Below are 14,212 nucleotides of genomic sequence, written 5' to 3'. Positions count from 1 at the left end.
GATACACAACAAACAATTAACAATATTAAAATTTCCATTAAAGACTAGCTTTAAGTCAGAGAATTGTTAGACATCAACATATTTGAGGCTATTTAAAACTTACTTTTATGACAATAAAAAAGTTTTCCTCAAGTAATAAGATTTTTGAATATAAAAATTTTGAAAATATTTATACATAAAAAAAATTGAAAGCTTTCAGATTTGATATTACACCCGAAGGAGCACTTTTTTTATTTACACATACATACACATTTTGAGAGCATTTGGGCTAAAATTATTTAAAAACAGCATATCTTTAGAATTTCTGATGGGCAGTCTTGCACGCTGGAGATAAAATTATTTTATTCTGTACAGTGTATTGCCACTGCTTGCTTTGAAATAGTTGGGTTTCTTTATCAAAAGTTCTATTAAAGTTTAAAAAATATGAAACAGATAATAAAACAAATTCAAAATTCAAGATTTGAGCTTCCAGGTTATATTGTGAAGGACTACGTTATTCAAAATTTGATGGCTCTAGGCATTAGTTGTTTTTTTTCACAATGCGAGAAACATACATTCATCATTATTTTATTTCTTTAAATATAATATAGAGCGATAATATTTGGTGGCAACTATTTAAAAAGTGATACAGCTGTACAGCGTGTAAGGATTATATTAATTTATGTAACAGTTAAATTTTGAGTTAAACTTCTTTTCCTATCATTTCTGAATTTCAACTTAAAACTTCCAGGCAGAACATAGTTTTAGAATCTCGTTTGAATGCAAATTGAGGAAGAACGGTATTGAACTGCGAAGTTCTACTGACTTAGTTAGGGAGAATCAAGAGATTCTGGCTAGCACGCATCTGCCTTTTTAGGCTACTCTCTCTTAAGCTATAATTATGCTCGGCAATACTTGAGGCGCTTTATAACTCCGCAGTTCAGCGTTAAGAGGCCAACTCTGTTAGACTTTTGATAGCTTTGGCTATATCTTTTTATTTAAGATAAGATTAGTTTAGTTTAGTCTCTTAAGTTCAAGCTCGAGTGTCGGCTTTATTGTACAACTCCAAAACGGAGTTCTGTTACAACTATTCAAATAATAAAGGATTATTTCACCCTTCTTACTTGTTTTCTACACCACGAACTCAAGCGATTATTCGCTTATCAGTTCTTAAGATTCTTCCCATCCAATTGTAACTTTAAAGTACACAGTAAAGAATCTTACAAGTATAAATATGATTTGCATTGAATATTTAAAAACAGTAAAAATAATAGGTGTAATGTAAAAATACATTTTTTTAAACAGATAATACTTAAATCCTTATGTAGTGTTTTATAAATGAATACGGTAAAGCAGAAAGGCTATCTGCATAACATGAATTACCTGGTGGCCAGTCCTTTCACATAGTTTCAAACTAACAGTGTTCTGTGAATTAATCTACTTTGTCACAGTATCCTACAATATTTTCTTTATTCATTTTACTTCTGCAGTTTCAAATTATTGCAATGTATAAATATTCAGGTTGCACTTAGTATATATAAAAGAAAAACATTTTCAGTTCTTTAGATGTATGCTCTTGGATGGATATTATTTATCTTCCCTCATAGAAAATACAAATTTGCAATTAAAAATTAGTCTCTACTTTGCCAGAAAGTTATTTAAGCTAGTCAAATTTAAACTAACTTTGGCTTAAATTATTGGCTATGAAGCTATTTTGACACTCCAAATAAACTTTTATTAATTTGTCACATTTCACCACACATGTAAAAATTGTAAAAATTGACTTAAAATTTTAGTAATAATAAAATGTATAAGTCAATGCATTCTGTTTACAGTTCATTATTTTTTAATTACAATTAATTCTTTATTAATCAGGTTATGACTAATCAGGCACTGACTATAAAAGAAAAAGTTTAAGTTTACTTTTTACAGAGGTATGCAAAACATGAAACGGGAAAGACAAACAAGTAGGATAATAGCAGTAACAGCAAATGATGCTAGAGCATATTTGGGAATTGTTTTAATTCTCAACAATGTACGGCCAGAATATATAAACATTGTAAAAACAAAAAACTCAAAATTAAATTTTTTACATAAGTTTGAACTTGATGACATTATTCAAACTCTTTTGCAAATATTCTTATTTAATAGCATTTATAACTTCTCTTTACTTTTAAGGATATTTATTCTTCTGCTATTTGCAATAATTTTATTTTATACATTTAATGCATTAATCCAAATGAATTTATTCAGATGAACATGCTTGGAAATATGAAAATTCATTAGTTTTCTGAGTTAATTAAAATATGGGTTATCTTTCTTTCCTATATTTTTTAGTCACTTTGGATTAGCCATGGACATGTCTCCAACATAACCTTGATATATCGGGAGCTGACTGTTCATGAAACTGATTTCATTGTATTTCACTGTCTTCCGAAACCCTGTTTTTCTAAATTATGATGTAAAGAACTTCCTACTCAGAAGAAGATGTCAGTGCAGTAAAGTAACAAGAGACCATTTTCTTGAAGAAGTACAAGGAACAGCAGTTTTAATAAGCAGATCAATACCAGTATTTTTTTTTTTTTCCTATTTGGTAAGTGTACTGTTTGATGCATAGAGCTGTAATGTACTAGAGAGAGAAACGGCAACCCTGAAGGGGAACAGGAATACGAACCACGTGACATTTGGTACATTTCCCAGATCGTATTTCCCGCGAATCTTCCTTACCATTACAGTTCTATGGAGAATTTGTGAGAAGCAAGTGTTTTGCGTGTAAGCGCATTGTTTCGGACTTCAAAAATGATACTTTCGTGCTCCGCATATGGATGTAATTCCAGATATGTGAAAGATGGAGGAGTAACATTTCACAACTGAGCTTTTTCTAATGTTTTAAAACCTAATTTTATAAAATGTAGAGGTTTTTTTATCCACTCTACTTGCCTTTTTCTAATAAAAAATAGATTTTCTAATCTTATATAATATATGCATACTTGAAATAACATTTAAATAAAAGTATCTTAATATATATGTATGTTTCTAATAACTGTTTTCTGAAAAAAATGTTAAAATTTTAGTAATACAATATAATTTTAATTAGTCTAGTATTCTGCTTTGGCGACATTTTTCATACGCCAACAGACTGCTTTGAATGCGTTTGTTTATATATTCTTTGCATTTGCTCATGCGGACATGTGCGAAGTAGTAATGTATGTATTTAATACTTGGTAATGTTGATGTAACACTGTGTAAAAACTGCATAAAATTATGTTTTTTTAGGGGGGACATGAATGACTTTATTTATATCCTTTTCTTGCATCCAAATATAACAAATTTGTTTACCTTCAATCACATATTTTCTTTATTATATCATGTTTCTGGCATTTATTCAAATATTAATAATTTGTTAAGTATTAAGAAAATAGCAATTATATAGCAGTTAAATTTCAAAACTTTAATAGTTTTAAGTTTCTTTTTAAAAATAATGAACATTATTTAAATTTTACCTTCTAAAATTATTTAAAATAAGTGCGACTACATTGTGAAACGTGCATAATATATATATATTGCTAGTAAAAGGAATATATATATATATTTGCTAGTAAAAGGAAGTCTTAATTTACCACCTTTTTGTTTCATAATTTAATTATTTACCACTCTCTCTCTTCCTTTTAACTTATATCTGCTATATTGACATTCATTTTTAGTTCATTTTATTTAATATCTTTCTCACTTTGATTTGCCTACTCTGTAGTTCTCTGTAATACACCGTATTAACACTAAATTTCCTTTTCGTATTAACATTAAATTTCCTTTTCGTATTAATATTAAATTTCCTTTTTGTACTATTTTCTGTTTTCACTCATTCTTCTTATGTTATCTATATTTTTTATTTTTTATTCTGTCCTGAGTACTAAAAAACCTTCTTTTTTATTTATTTATTTTACTTATTTATTTTTTAGTTTATTATTTATTATTTAGTTATTAGTTTATTATTTAGTTTGTTCTCTCCAGTTTTTTTAATTTTATTTTAAATTCGGTAGACGCCGATGGACATATTGCAAAATATTATTCTACAGCATGAAAATTATTTAAATTTTAAAATAAAGTGTCCAATTTTAGGGAAATTATTAATTTTGGCTGGTGTTTATCGATCTAACCTCTTCTGCAAATTCAACGGCAGCTTCTGCGAAATGACGTCTTTCCAAGTTCGCATTTTGAACTGAGAGAAAAAAATCGCCAGCCATGGCGATAGTACGCCAAAGTCTGGATTCAGTTCCATTTCATGCCCAAACTCCTGCAGCTCATTCCTGTGCCACTTTTTCACCCGGTTTTGAATGGCGATGCTCCGTCTAGTATATAACAGGTCTATGGTTTGATGATATTAACAGATTTCACAATCTAATTGCTGGAAGAATCATCTTCATTTAGCTAAATATCTTTATTTTGTTTATCAAAATAAATGACATGTATAATAAGTTTATATTCCATATAAAAATACATTTTGTTGCTATTTATATAGTTTTCTGAAGTTTGAAAAACAAATCAAATTTATTTCAGAGCACAAACTGAAAAATATATTTTATGCTGATATGTCTTTATCTGCATGCTTTAACTCAATCCAAACATTCAAATGCTTTGCTTTCAAGCGGGACCAAATGACATGATCTGTAAGACCTAAAATTTGAGCAGCCGCTAAAGCAGCACCTTCAGGAGATAAAACGGTGGTACAACCAAGACCTAAAATGCACAAAAGTATAAAATTAGCATATTTCACTTATCAAAAATGCTTTATATATTGCCATTTTGATATAAGAGAACAATAAGTATATAACAATTACAGTCAATATAACAAAATGAGTACCGATTTAACAAAAAGAAAATTTTTTGGTTGCACCGAAATTTTTTCTTTTAAGATATTATGAATTAATTATTATATATAAAATGTTAAACAGAAAGTCACATGACAAAAATTTAACCCCTATAGACGCTTTGTGATATCATTTTGATCATTATAACCCAAGATAATTCACATATTGCAACATGTACTCAATATACTTAGAATTCCTTGAATACATGACCTTGATTAATTCATTTAAGTTCTAACTGCAGAGTCCACAGAAATACTTTTGTATAAGTGACATTACATGCATGATCTGCAGAGTTCACAGAAATACTTTTGTATAAGTGACATTACATGCATGATAAAGCAGCTAATATGCTTTGTTTGAAATCCATTTTGTCTGAAAGTTTACAGTTCACATAATTTTCACAAGCAAGAATTTTTGCATACTTAGCATTTATTGATTACAATTATACAACTTACAATTGTTTATAAAATATTAACTATACTTTTAGCTTTTTTTTTTTTAAATATATATTTCAGCTACCAAGACTAAGGATTCCAAACTGATCATTGAACCACAAAAGAGAAAATTTTCAAATTAAAACAGTCACTGAATACTTTCAACACATCAAACAGTCATTAAGAATAGAAGAGAAACACGCCAATGTGACAATCAAAATCGCAATAACAACCTTGTATTTTACGTACATTTATTAAAATACTCAATCAATTTCGAGGGCAGCTACAGGTCCCTCCTCATCAGAAGAACGAAATTACTAGAAAGGGAAAGCAACCTCTGTAATGGAGGTATAAAACCGTTACAGAATAATTTCCCTTTCTAGTAATCCGGAGGGTATAAAAAGCCATTACAGAAGTTGCTTTCCCTTTCTAGTAATTTCGTTCTCCTGATGACGAGGGACCTGTAGCTGCCCTCGAAATTGATTGAGTATTTTAATAAATGTACGCAAAATACAAGGTTGTTATTGTGATTTTGATAGTCATTAAGAAACTAATTTTTTATGACAGTGTGAAATCTTGACAAAATGTAACTGCAAACAAATCATTAAATGAGCTCTAAATTTAAAATGTTTCTTCAGAATACGAAATAATTCACAAAAAGAAGCTCTCAAAATAAATGAACTTTTAAATTAAACTAAAATATAATTCATATCCTTAGAGTTTTCCACAAACTGGCGGACAAAATACACACACATATATGAATATATATTTGTTATATTATGGCTACCATTATTTCCTGAAAAATATTAAACTTATTAACTTTTTTTTGGCAGAAAATTAACACTACAAATAAAAGAGAGGGGGGAACTGTAATTAAACTTTATGTTAAAAGAAAAATCAAATGCACAGTTAAAATTGAAATCTAAAAACACACAGAAATATTAACACATACTGAATTATCATTAAAGAAAAGAGAGATTAATTCAGTAATATATTATATTAGCTTTCTTAAATTCAAAAATTGAAAAATATCTCTATAATATATATGATTTTTTATAATTACTACATCTTACCCGATGGTAATCTAAGTGAAGACCATATATCCTCCCGGCCCCAATCAGCTGTTATTGGAGGACAGTTAATTACAGGTGAGGCTGAATTACCAGATGTGACAGGACCTAACCCATTGCTTCGTCCAGCAACAGCAATGAAAACATTTGGCTGTCCATGACCTTAAACAGAAATATGAGATTTTTTCATTACACAAGAAAGAGAGAGAAATAAATAAATAAATAAATAAAAAGAGGATCTTTCTTTAAAACCAATTAATTTGGTTTTTGAAATCATTGAGTTCGTTAATCAAACACTCGTTAAAGTTTAACAAAATTTGAAACAGATAATAAAACAAATTCAAAATTTGGGCTTCTAAGTGCCCATGTTTGGTTGGAGGACTATATTTGATGACTCTATGTACCGTTGTTTTTTCACAATGTGAGAAACATTCATGCCTTCATGCAGATTCTTCATTATCTAGTTTCTCTAAATACACTCTTAGGGAGGGGGGAAAAAAAAAAAAAAAAAAAAAAAAAAAAAGAAGCACTGAGAAGATATAAAGCAAATTGGACACAAATTGATATGCATACAGGTTTCGACAGAAAATGCAAAACTTTACATTTTGGCTGCCAATGAATAAACGGTTGTCACTACAGCGCATCTGATCTGCACAACTGGCAGGATATTTAAGAGGAGAAATTATGATTCCAGGTCATAAATTCTTCACCAATTTCATTCTGTGTACTCTGGTAGAGAGTAATTATGCCTCACACACAGGTGCGCGGACAATATGAGCAGATGTCAGAATTTGAGAGTGGTCATGTAATTGGGCTCAAAGAAGATCGGCAAATAGCTCAACACTCGAGCAGGAGCGATGCCACTATTAGACAATGTTAGCTGGAATGGGTGAACCATGGCTGCACACAGCGTCAAGAAGGAAACGACAGAATGTGAAGACTGAGCAATCGTCAGAGCAGCACTCACAGCTCCAGATGCATCATTATCATTGATTGTACGTGCAACTAGTGCTTCAGGGACCGCAAGGGCCATTCATAGACAGCTCACAGAAAGGGGGCTGAGGTCATGGCGCCCTTTGCGTCGACTACCATTGACCTCTGTACAACGTCAAGCCTATTTGCAGTGGTGTCGGGCTCATTCACACTGGAATGTCACTTTCTGGAGTAGAATAGTCTTCAGTGATGAGTCCCGATGACCAGCGAAGGTGAGTTTGGAGACGCCCCGGACAGCGATGTGCTACCAACCTGACTGTCTTCCGGTGGACAGGCCGGTGGCAGGAGTGGTGGTCTGGGGTGCCATTTCATTTTATAGTACGACCCCTTTGGTTGTCATTCGTCGTAACCTTACAGCACAGCAGTACATCGACGAAGTTCTAAGGCTCATTGTGTTACCCTTCATGTCATGCCACCCTGGGCCTACATTTCAGCAAGGTAATGCCCTCCCCCACACTGCACATGTTTCTACTGCTTGCCGAACATTACCTTGGCCAGCAACATCGCCGGATCTCTCTCCATTGAGCCGGTTTGGAGCATTATGAGCAGGGCCCTCCAACCAGCTTGACATGTTGACGATCTAATGCGCCAGTTGGACAGAATTTAGCACGATATCTCTCAGGAGGACATCCACAACCTCTATCAATCGATGCTAAGCCGAATAACGGATTGCATAACGGCCAGAGGTGGGCAAAAACGTTACTGACTTTTTCACTTTGTAAAGCTCTATCACTTCAATAAATCACCCAATTTTTCGCAAACTGTACCCATTTGTTTTTCTGTACATGTGCATCACTTCTAACGATTTTTGTCCCGTTCGGATAACTCCTTCTTGGTCCGCCTTTTTTTTTTTTTTTTTGTCTAAGAGTGTACAATACATGGCAATAATATTTGGTGGCAACAGTTTGAAAAGTGAATTAACGGAGAAATTGAAATGACACAAAATACCGTTTTGAGACTAATAGCCCTTTGGGCCTAACACCCCTTTGGGCTAAAGAGGAAAGAGAGAGAAAGGAAATCTGATGATAGGATTCAGCTCTTAATGTCACACTAGAGGATTTGTTGAGGTTTTTTATGCTCTTGCTGAATGAACATCAAAGGCTACCAAGCTACACTTCAACTCACTCCTCCTAGCACATTTTTTTTTTTTTTTCTTTTTAGCTCTGTTATTAAGTATTGCTTTCTTCACACTTAAGCCACATAAAGTTCAAGACAGAAATCACAAAATATTTAAAAGTTGCTATATTTTTAAATGTGATATAAATGTGAGGGGCTACAATACTTTTTTTTTTAATACATATTCACTACATTAATTCTTTCAAAACTAGCCATTTGAATAGCCAACTACCCAAATGAGTTTTGTAAAAAAGAAAATGTATATAATTATTTTAATGAGTCCAGGCAGTGTCATTTTATGTATTTCTAATTAGATATCTCATGAATTAAATGCATTTTTATTTAAATCAACCAGATTAAAAAATAGAAAAATATTTTTCAGAACTGCATTTATTGCTTTTTAGTAACGTAGTTTGCCACTGTGATACTTCTTTGGCAATATGAAGCAACTCCAATGATGGAACACGGAAAAAACTTTATTTAGCACTCAAAATGGCGACATACAAACAAGAAGAGAAAACATATCTATAAACTTATTTTTAAAAAAATAATTACGTGCTTTGTGCGAGAAAATGCATGCAGCTCTCGAGCCTGCATTTCAATATTGCCAGTAATCTGTACATTATTTATTATTCATCTATTTCAAATGCATGAGAGATTAATAACGATATTAAAGCTGTTACAACCTCTCCCCCAATGGAGAGACTTTTTCCGAAGGGAAAAGTTCTGTAAAATTTGACAGTTTAATAAGCTCGGCTTGCTCATTTGCTTAAAGAGAAAAGGTAACTTCTCTCATAAGTTTCCAAATTTCAGGTCAAAAATTTATAGTTTTAAACAAATACTTTTACACCACATTTAAAAAGAAAAAAATGGAGAACGTTCAAATACATCAGTTGATCATAATTAAATAATAAAATAAATTCTGAACGTAGTTACATACACTAAGAGTTATTACATTACTTAATTCTACTCAGAACATCTACATTCTTGTGAAAAGATTCTTTGCGATGAATGACCTTAAAATTATAAGGTTGTAATGAGAGTGCCCCGCGCATCAATCTAGAGTTACATTTGGCATTGGATTGTAGCCAGACCAAAGGATTATGATCAGTTTGAATCAATAATTCTTGCTGACCATCCAGATAAAAATGCAGTTTCTTGATAGCGTAGATGATAGCAGAGCACTCCTTTTCAGTAGTACAATAATTCTTTTCAAACTTAGTAAATTTTTTGCTTATATACAAGATAGGATGTTCACGTTGTTCATCATCTAATTGGCATAGTACTATACCCATGCCATTATCTGAGGCATCGGTTTGTATAATAAACCTTTTATCAAAATCGGGAGCATACAGAATTGGTTTCTTGCATAGCAACTCTTTTAAATTTTTAAAAGCTTTGTCACATATTTCAGACCATTGTATACTTCCTTTTTTTGTTACCCCCTTCAAAGCGTCCATGAGGGGTGAAGCAATTTTCGAAAATCTCGGTATGTACTGGCGATAATACCCTATCAGTCCTAAGAAAGCACGTACTTCTGTTTTGGTTTTAGGTGTAGGATACTCCTTTACAGCCAGGATCTTTAGTTCATCCGGGGTTCGTTGTCCTTGTCCCACAACATGGCCTAGGTATCTCACTTGATCTTGTGCAAATTTACATTTTGATGGTTTTAGTTGTAAATTTGCTTTCTGTATTCTCTCTAGAACAGAAGTTAAGTTTTTAAGGTGCTCTTCCCAGTTTTCCGAGTAAATGGCAATGTCATCCAGGTATGGTACAGCGAAACCTTCGCATCCAGCCAGGACTTTAGTCATAACTTTGCTAAAAAAATATGGGGCATTTTTTAATCCAAAGGGTAAATGTAGAGGCCTGAAACTTCCAAAACTAGTTACAAATGTTGCATATCTTTGGGCTCTTTCTGTTAACGGAATTTGCCAGTAGCCTCTAGATAAATCTAATAGAGTAATATATTTTGCTTTTGCTACAGTTTCGATACGTTCTTCAATATTAGGCAAAGGATAGTATTCAGTTTAAGTAACAGCATTGAGTTTACGATAATCAATACAAGGCCGAGGATCCTTTGATGAAGATTCTATCAAAATCATGGGAGATGTATAGTCCGATTCTCCCGGCTCTATAATTTTAAGATTGAGCATTTTCTGTATTTCCCTTTTGAGAATTTCAGTCTGTCGGGGTGACACTCTGTATGGCTTTATTTGTATTGATTCGTTATTTAATAGCTCAATATCGTGACAAACTAAGTTTGTTAGTCCAGGATTATTTGAAAAACAACCAGAATATTTCCATAAAATCTTTCGTAAATCTTCTATTTGCTCGGATTTCAAACTTTTCTTGAGTTCATTCTCCTCTATGATGTCTGAGAAATTTAACATACTTGGATTGGAAGGTAAACGAGGAATGTCCATTTCTAAGTCTCCTTCCACTTCAGTTATCATATTGATCATTTCTGGTCTTTTGTAATATGGTTTAAGCATGTTAATGTGATATACTTGATTTGGCTCATTTTGTTCCTCGAAACTTACAATATAATTGGTTTCTGAAATTTTCTGCTCTATTTTTCCAGGTCTTTTCCACTGTACTTCTAGTTTATTTTGACAATTCATTGATAAAACAAGAACTAAATCTCCTCTAGCAAATTCTCTTTTCACTGCGTTTCGATCGTACCATGTTTTCCTCCGTTGTTGAGCTTCTTTCATGTTTTCTACGGCAAGTTCTTGGCATTTCTTCATTCGATTAATAAGTTCGAAAATGTAACTGACAACATTATTACTTTCTTCAATCGGTTCTAGCCACTGCTCATAAAGTAAAGTTACTGGCGTTCGTAGGTTTTTGCCATGAACTAATTCTGCTGGTGTAAAACCAGTGCTTTCGTGTGTGACTGTTCTGAGAGCAAAAAGAACTGATGGTAGATAATTCTCCCAATCCGAAGTCGCTCCTATACATACGACTCTTAACACCCTTTTTAGCGTTCTATGGAATCGCTCAACGGGATTACTCTGCGGATGATACACAGAGTTTCTTACATGTTTAATGCCGAAATGCTCTAAAAATTCCTCTGTCAAAGCACTGACGAAAGAGGTCACCTGATCTGTTTGGATCACTTTTGGGAAACCCATACGACTGAAAATCTGTAAGAAAGCATCAATCACAGGTGGCGAAGAAATGTCTGTCACCGCAACAGCATCTGGATATTTGGACGACATACACAGAGCTGTAATAATATATTTTATTCCAGTCTTTGAAATAGGTAGCGGACCAACGGCATCGACATTTATTTTAGTGAATATTTCGGAAATTACTGGTACTAATGTCATTGGAGCCTTCTTTTTGTCATTTCCTTTTCCAGCGTGCTGACAAGCATCACAGGTTCTTACAAAATCTTCAGTTTCTTTGTAACACCTCGTCCAGTAAAAATATTTAGCAAGTCTGTCTTTGGTCTTTTTGACACCCAAATGACCAGAAGTTCCTTTGTGGCACATCTTTATAATTGACGGCTTGAGTTTTTCAGGTATAACGACAAGCTGTCTTTCAAAGCCCATTTTATCCGTCTTTTTTTTAACTAAAAGTTCTTTTCCTGTCAGACTATAGTTCTCATTTTTGCATGTACCTTCTTTAACTTCTTGGATGAATTTAGACAGTTCCTTATCAGCAAGCTGAAGTTGTGCAATTTCTTCTGAGTCAATGTTTACCAGTTTCATGAGAGTTTCATCTTCCGAATTTAGCTCCGGTAAATTATCTTCTTCTTCAAAAACATCTCTGGATGCTTTATTTTCTTCCTTCATCGGTTCCAAGATCTTCTCTTCGGCTATTTCTCTTTTCTTTTGAGCTCTAGTAGAGACAGCATTAACCTGGTGAGGACAACTATCAGGTTCCTTTCCTTGTTTATTCAACAGTGCAAAAGTTCGATTGCCTAATAAATACCTTCCTTTGTCGAGTTCATTTCTAATAATGGCAGCCTTAGTTATTACTCGCCCAAGATCGCAATTTAGTTCGATCTCAGCCAATGGTAAACAGGCTGGATTCAAATCTAATGGCTGTTGCACCCACACATTTTCACCTGTCAGCATTTCCGGCGTGATGTATTTGCGACAAACTATATCAATACTAGCACCTGAATCTCTTAATATAGGAATTTTATGACCATTTACGTAACCCATACTAGTATAAGGTAATAGAAATTTATCCTCTGGTTTTGCACTAATTCTGTTAAGATTAGCAGGAGATTCAGTACTATTCTTAAGTTTTGGACATTGGGGTCTTAAATGTTGATAGGACCCACACTGATAGCATTGTGGCGTTTTTCATATTTATCATCTGGACGTGGACTTCTAGGTCTATGAAACCAGCTTTGCGAATTAAATCCTGATGACAATTTTTTTTCAGTTTTATTTTTATTATCTGAACTCAATTTACCTTGAGTTAGTGCATTGTATCTTTCTTTCTGCCGATCCACTACAGGTCTTTTTTGAAAGTTTCCGCAAACGTTTTCATAGGCATCAAGTTTTTCAGCTAATTTTTTAGATGGAATCATCTCTACCCATTCATCAAGAAAATGATCTCGAATTTCAGGAGGAACTCGACGTTTAAGTTGGTCAATCACCATCAAATCTAGCAACTGATCAAAAGTCTTAACTCCTAGACCAGTCACCCATTCTTTGCAATAATTTTCTATTTCATAATTGAAATCCACCCATGTGGATTCGGTACTTTTTTGATGTTTCATAAATTTCTGCCTAAACTTTTCCAGACTTATTTTAAACTGTCTTAACAATAAATTTTTCACGTGTTCATAGTCTTTAGCTTTATCGGAGAGTTCTCTAGCTATTAACTGGGTTACTTCGTAAGGAAGCAGTCCTAGTAAATGAGATACAAATTCTTCTTTATCAATTTTAGCCCATTCTGCTTGCCTTTCAAACAATAGCAAATATAGACTGATATCTCCTTTCTTGTCATCGAATTTCTGCATAAGGTGACGCAGCTCCGTTTTCGGCCGGATCTGTCCGGTATTTTGAGACTTTGTCTCTGCTTCAAGTCTTAATCTCTCTAATTCATACTGTTCGTTCCTTCTCTGCTCTTCTGCTTCTTCCTGTCTCCTACGTTCTTCTCTTTCCTCCCTCGCTTTCCGTTCTTCTCTTTCCCTTTCCTCCCTCTCTTTCCGTTCTTCTTCTATTATTGTGTCTAAGACTCCTTCGACGAAGACTTCATCATAATCTCTACTTTCAACAATTTTCTGTTTTAAATCAACTATTTTCAAATCTGCAGTCACATGAACTCCCAGTTCAGCTGCAAGATTTTGCAAATCTTCCTTACGAGCTCTTCCTAAGTAAGACATTGTTTCTATGTTTAAAATTAACGAACACCGTGTTCCTTATATTTCCTAAAAATAGCTAAAAAATGAAATATTTAAATTATATGAAGTTCATTCTCTCTACCACATTAATTGTGATTAAAATAAGAATAATAACATAGAGCAATATATATATATCTACCGTATGGACAACTAAAATGAATATTAAATATAATATCAAATACAGTAATAAAATAAGACAATTTATTATTAACAGGAAGTAATAATCTGGTATCACTAATATTAGCGATACCAGATTATTACTTTCTGTTAATATTGAATTGCTTTATTTTATTAGTTCATCACTGAACGCAATATTAGTGATACCAGGTTATTACCGTATTTATGCGAATCTAATGCGCATCCCCATTTTAAAACTTTAAATAA

At 33.0% G+C, this 14,212-nt stretch overlaps 1 protein-coding gene across 1 annotated transcript in view; it reads right to left on the bottom strand.

The window, feature by feature from the left end:
• Positions 1–4,398: 4,398 nt before the first annotated feature.
• The window catches only part of Paics (PAICS bifunctional enzyme), a 40,862-nt gene continuing 31,048 nt past the window's right edge, over positions 4,399–14,212 (bottom strand). The window contains exons 7-8 of the mRNA XM_035358117.1: positions 6,355–6,513; positions 4,399–4,716 (exon numbers count right to left, since the gene is read on the bottom strand). Of these exons, the coding sequence (XP_035214008.1) occupies positions 4,559–4,716; positions 6,355–6,513 (317 nt within the window). The 3' untranslated portion in view covers positions 4,399–4,558. The remainder of the gene's footprint in view (positions 4,717–6,354; positions 6,514–14,212) is intronic.

This window comes from Stegodyphus dumicola, chromosome 9 (assembly GCF_044657685.1).
Source record: "Stegodyphus dumicola isolate Sdum_Otavi_A_Nest chromosome 9, ASM4465768v1".
In the NCBI taxonomy this organism is placed as follows: Eukaryota; Metazoa; Arthropoda; class Arachnida; order Araneae; family Eresidae; genus Stegodyphus; species Stegodyphus dumicola.
This window is presented reverse-complemented; position numbering and strand designations above follow the sequence as displayed.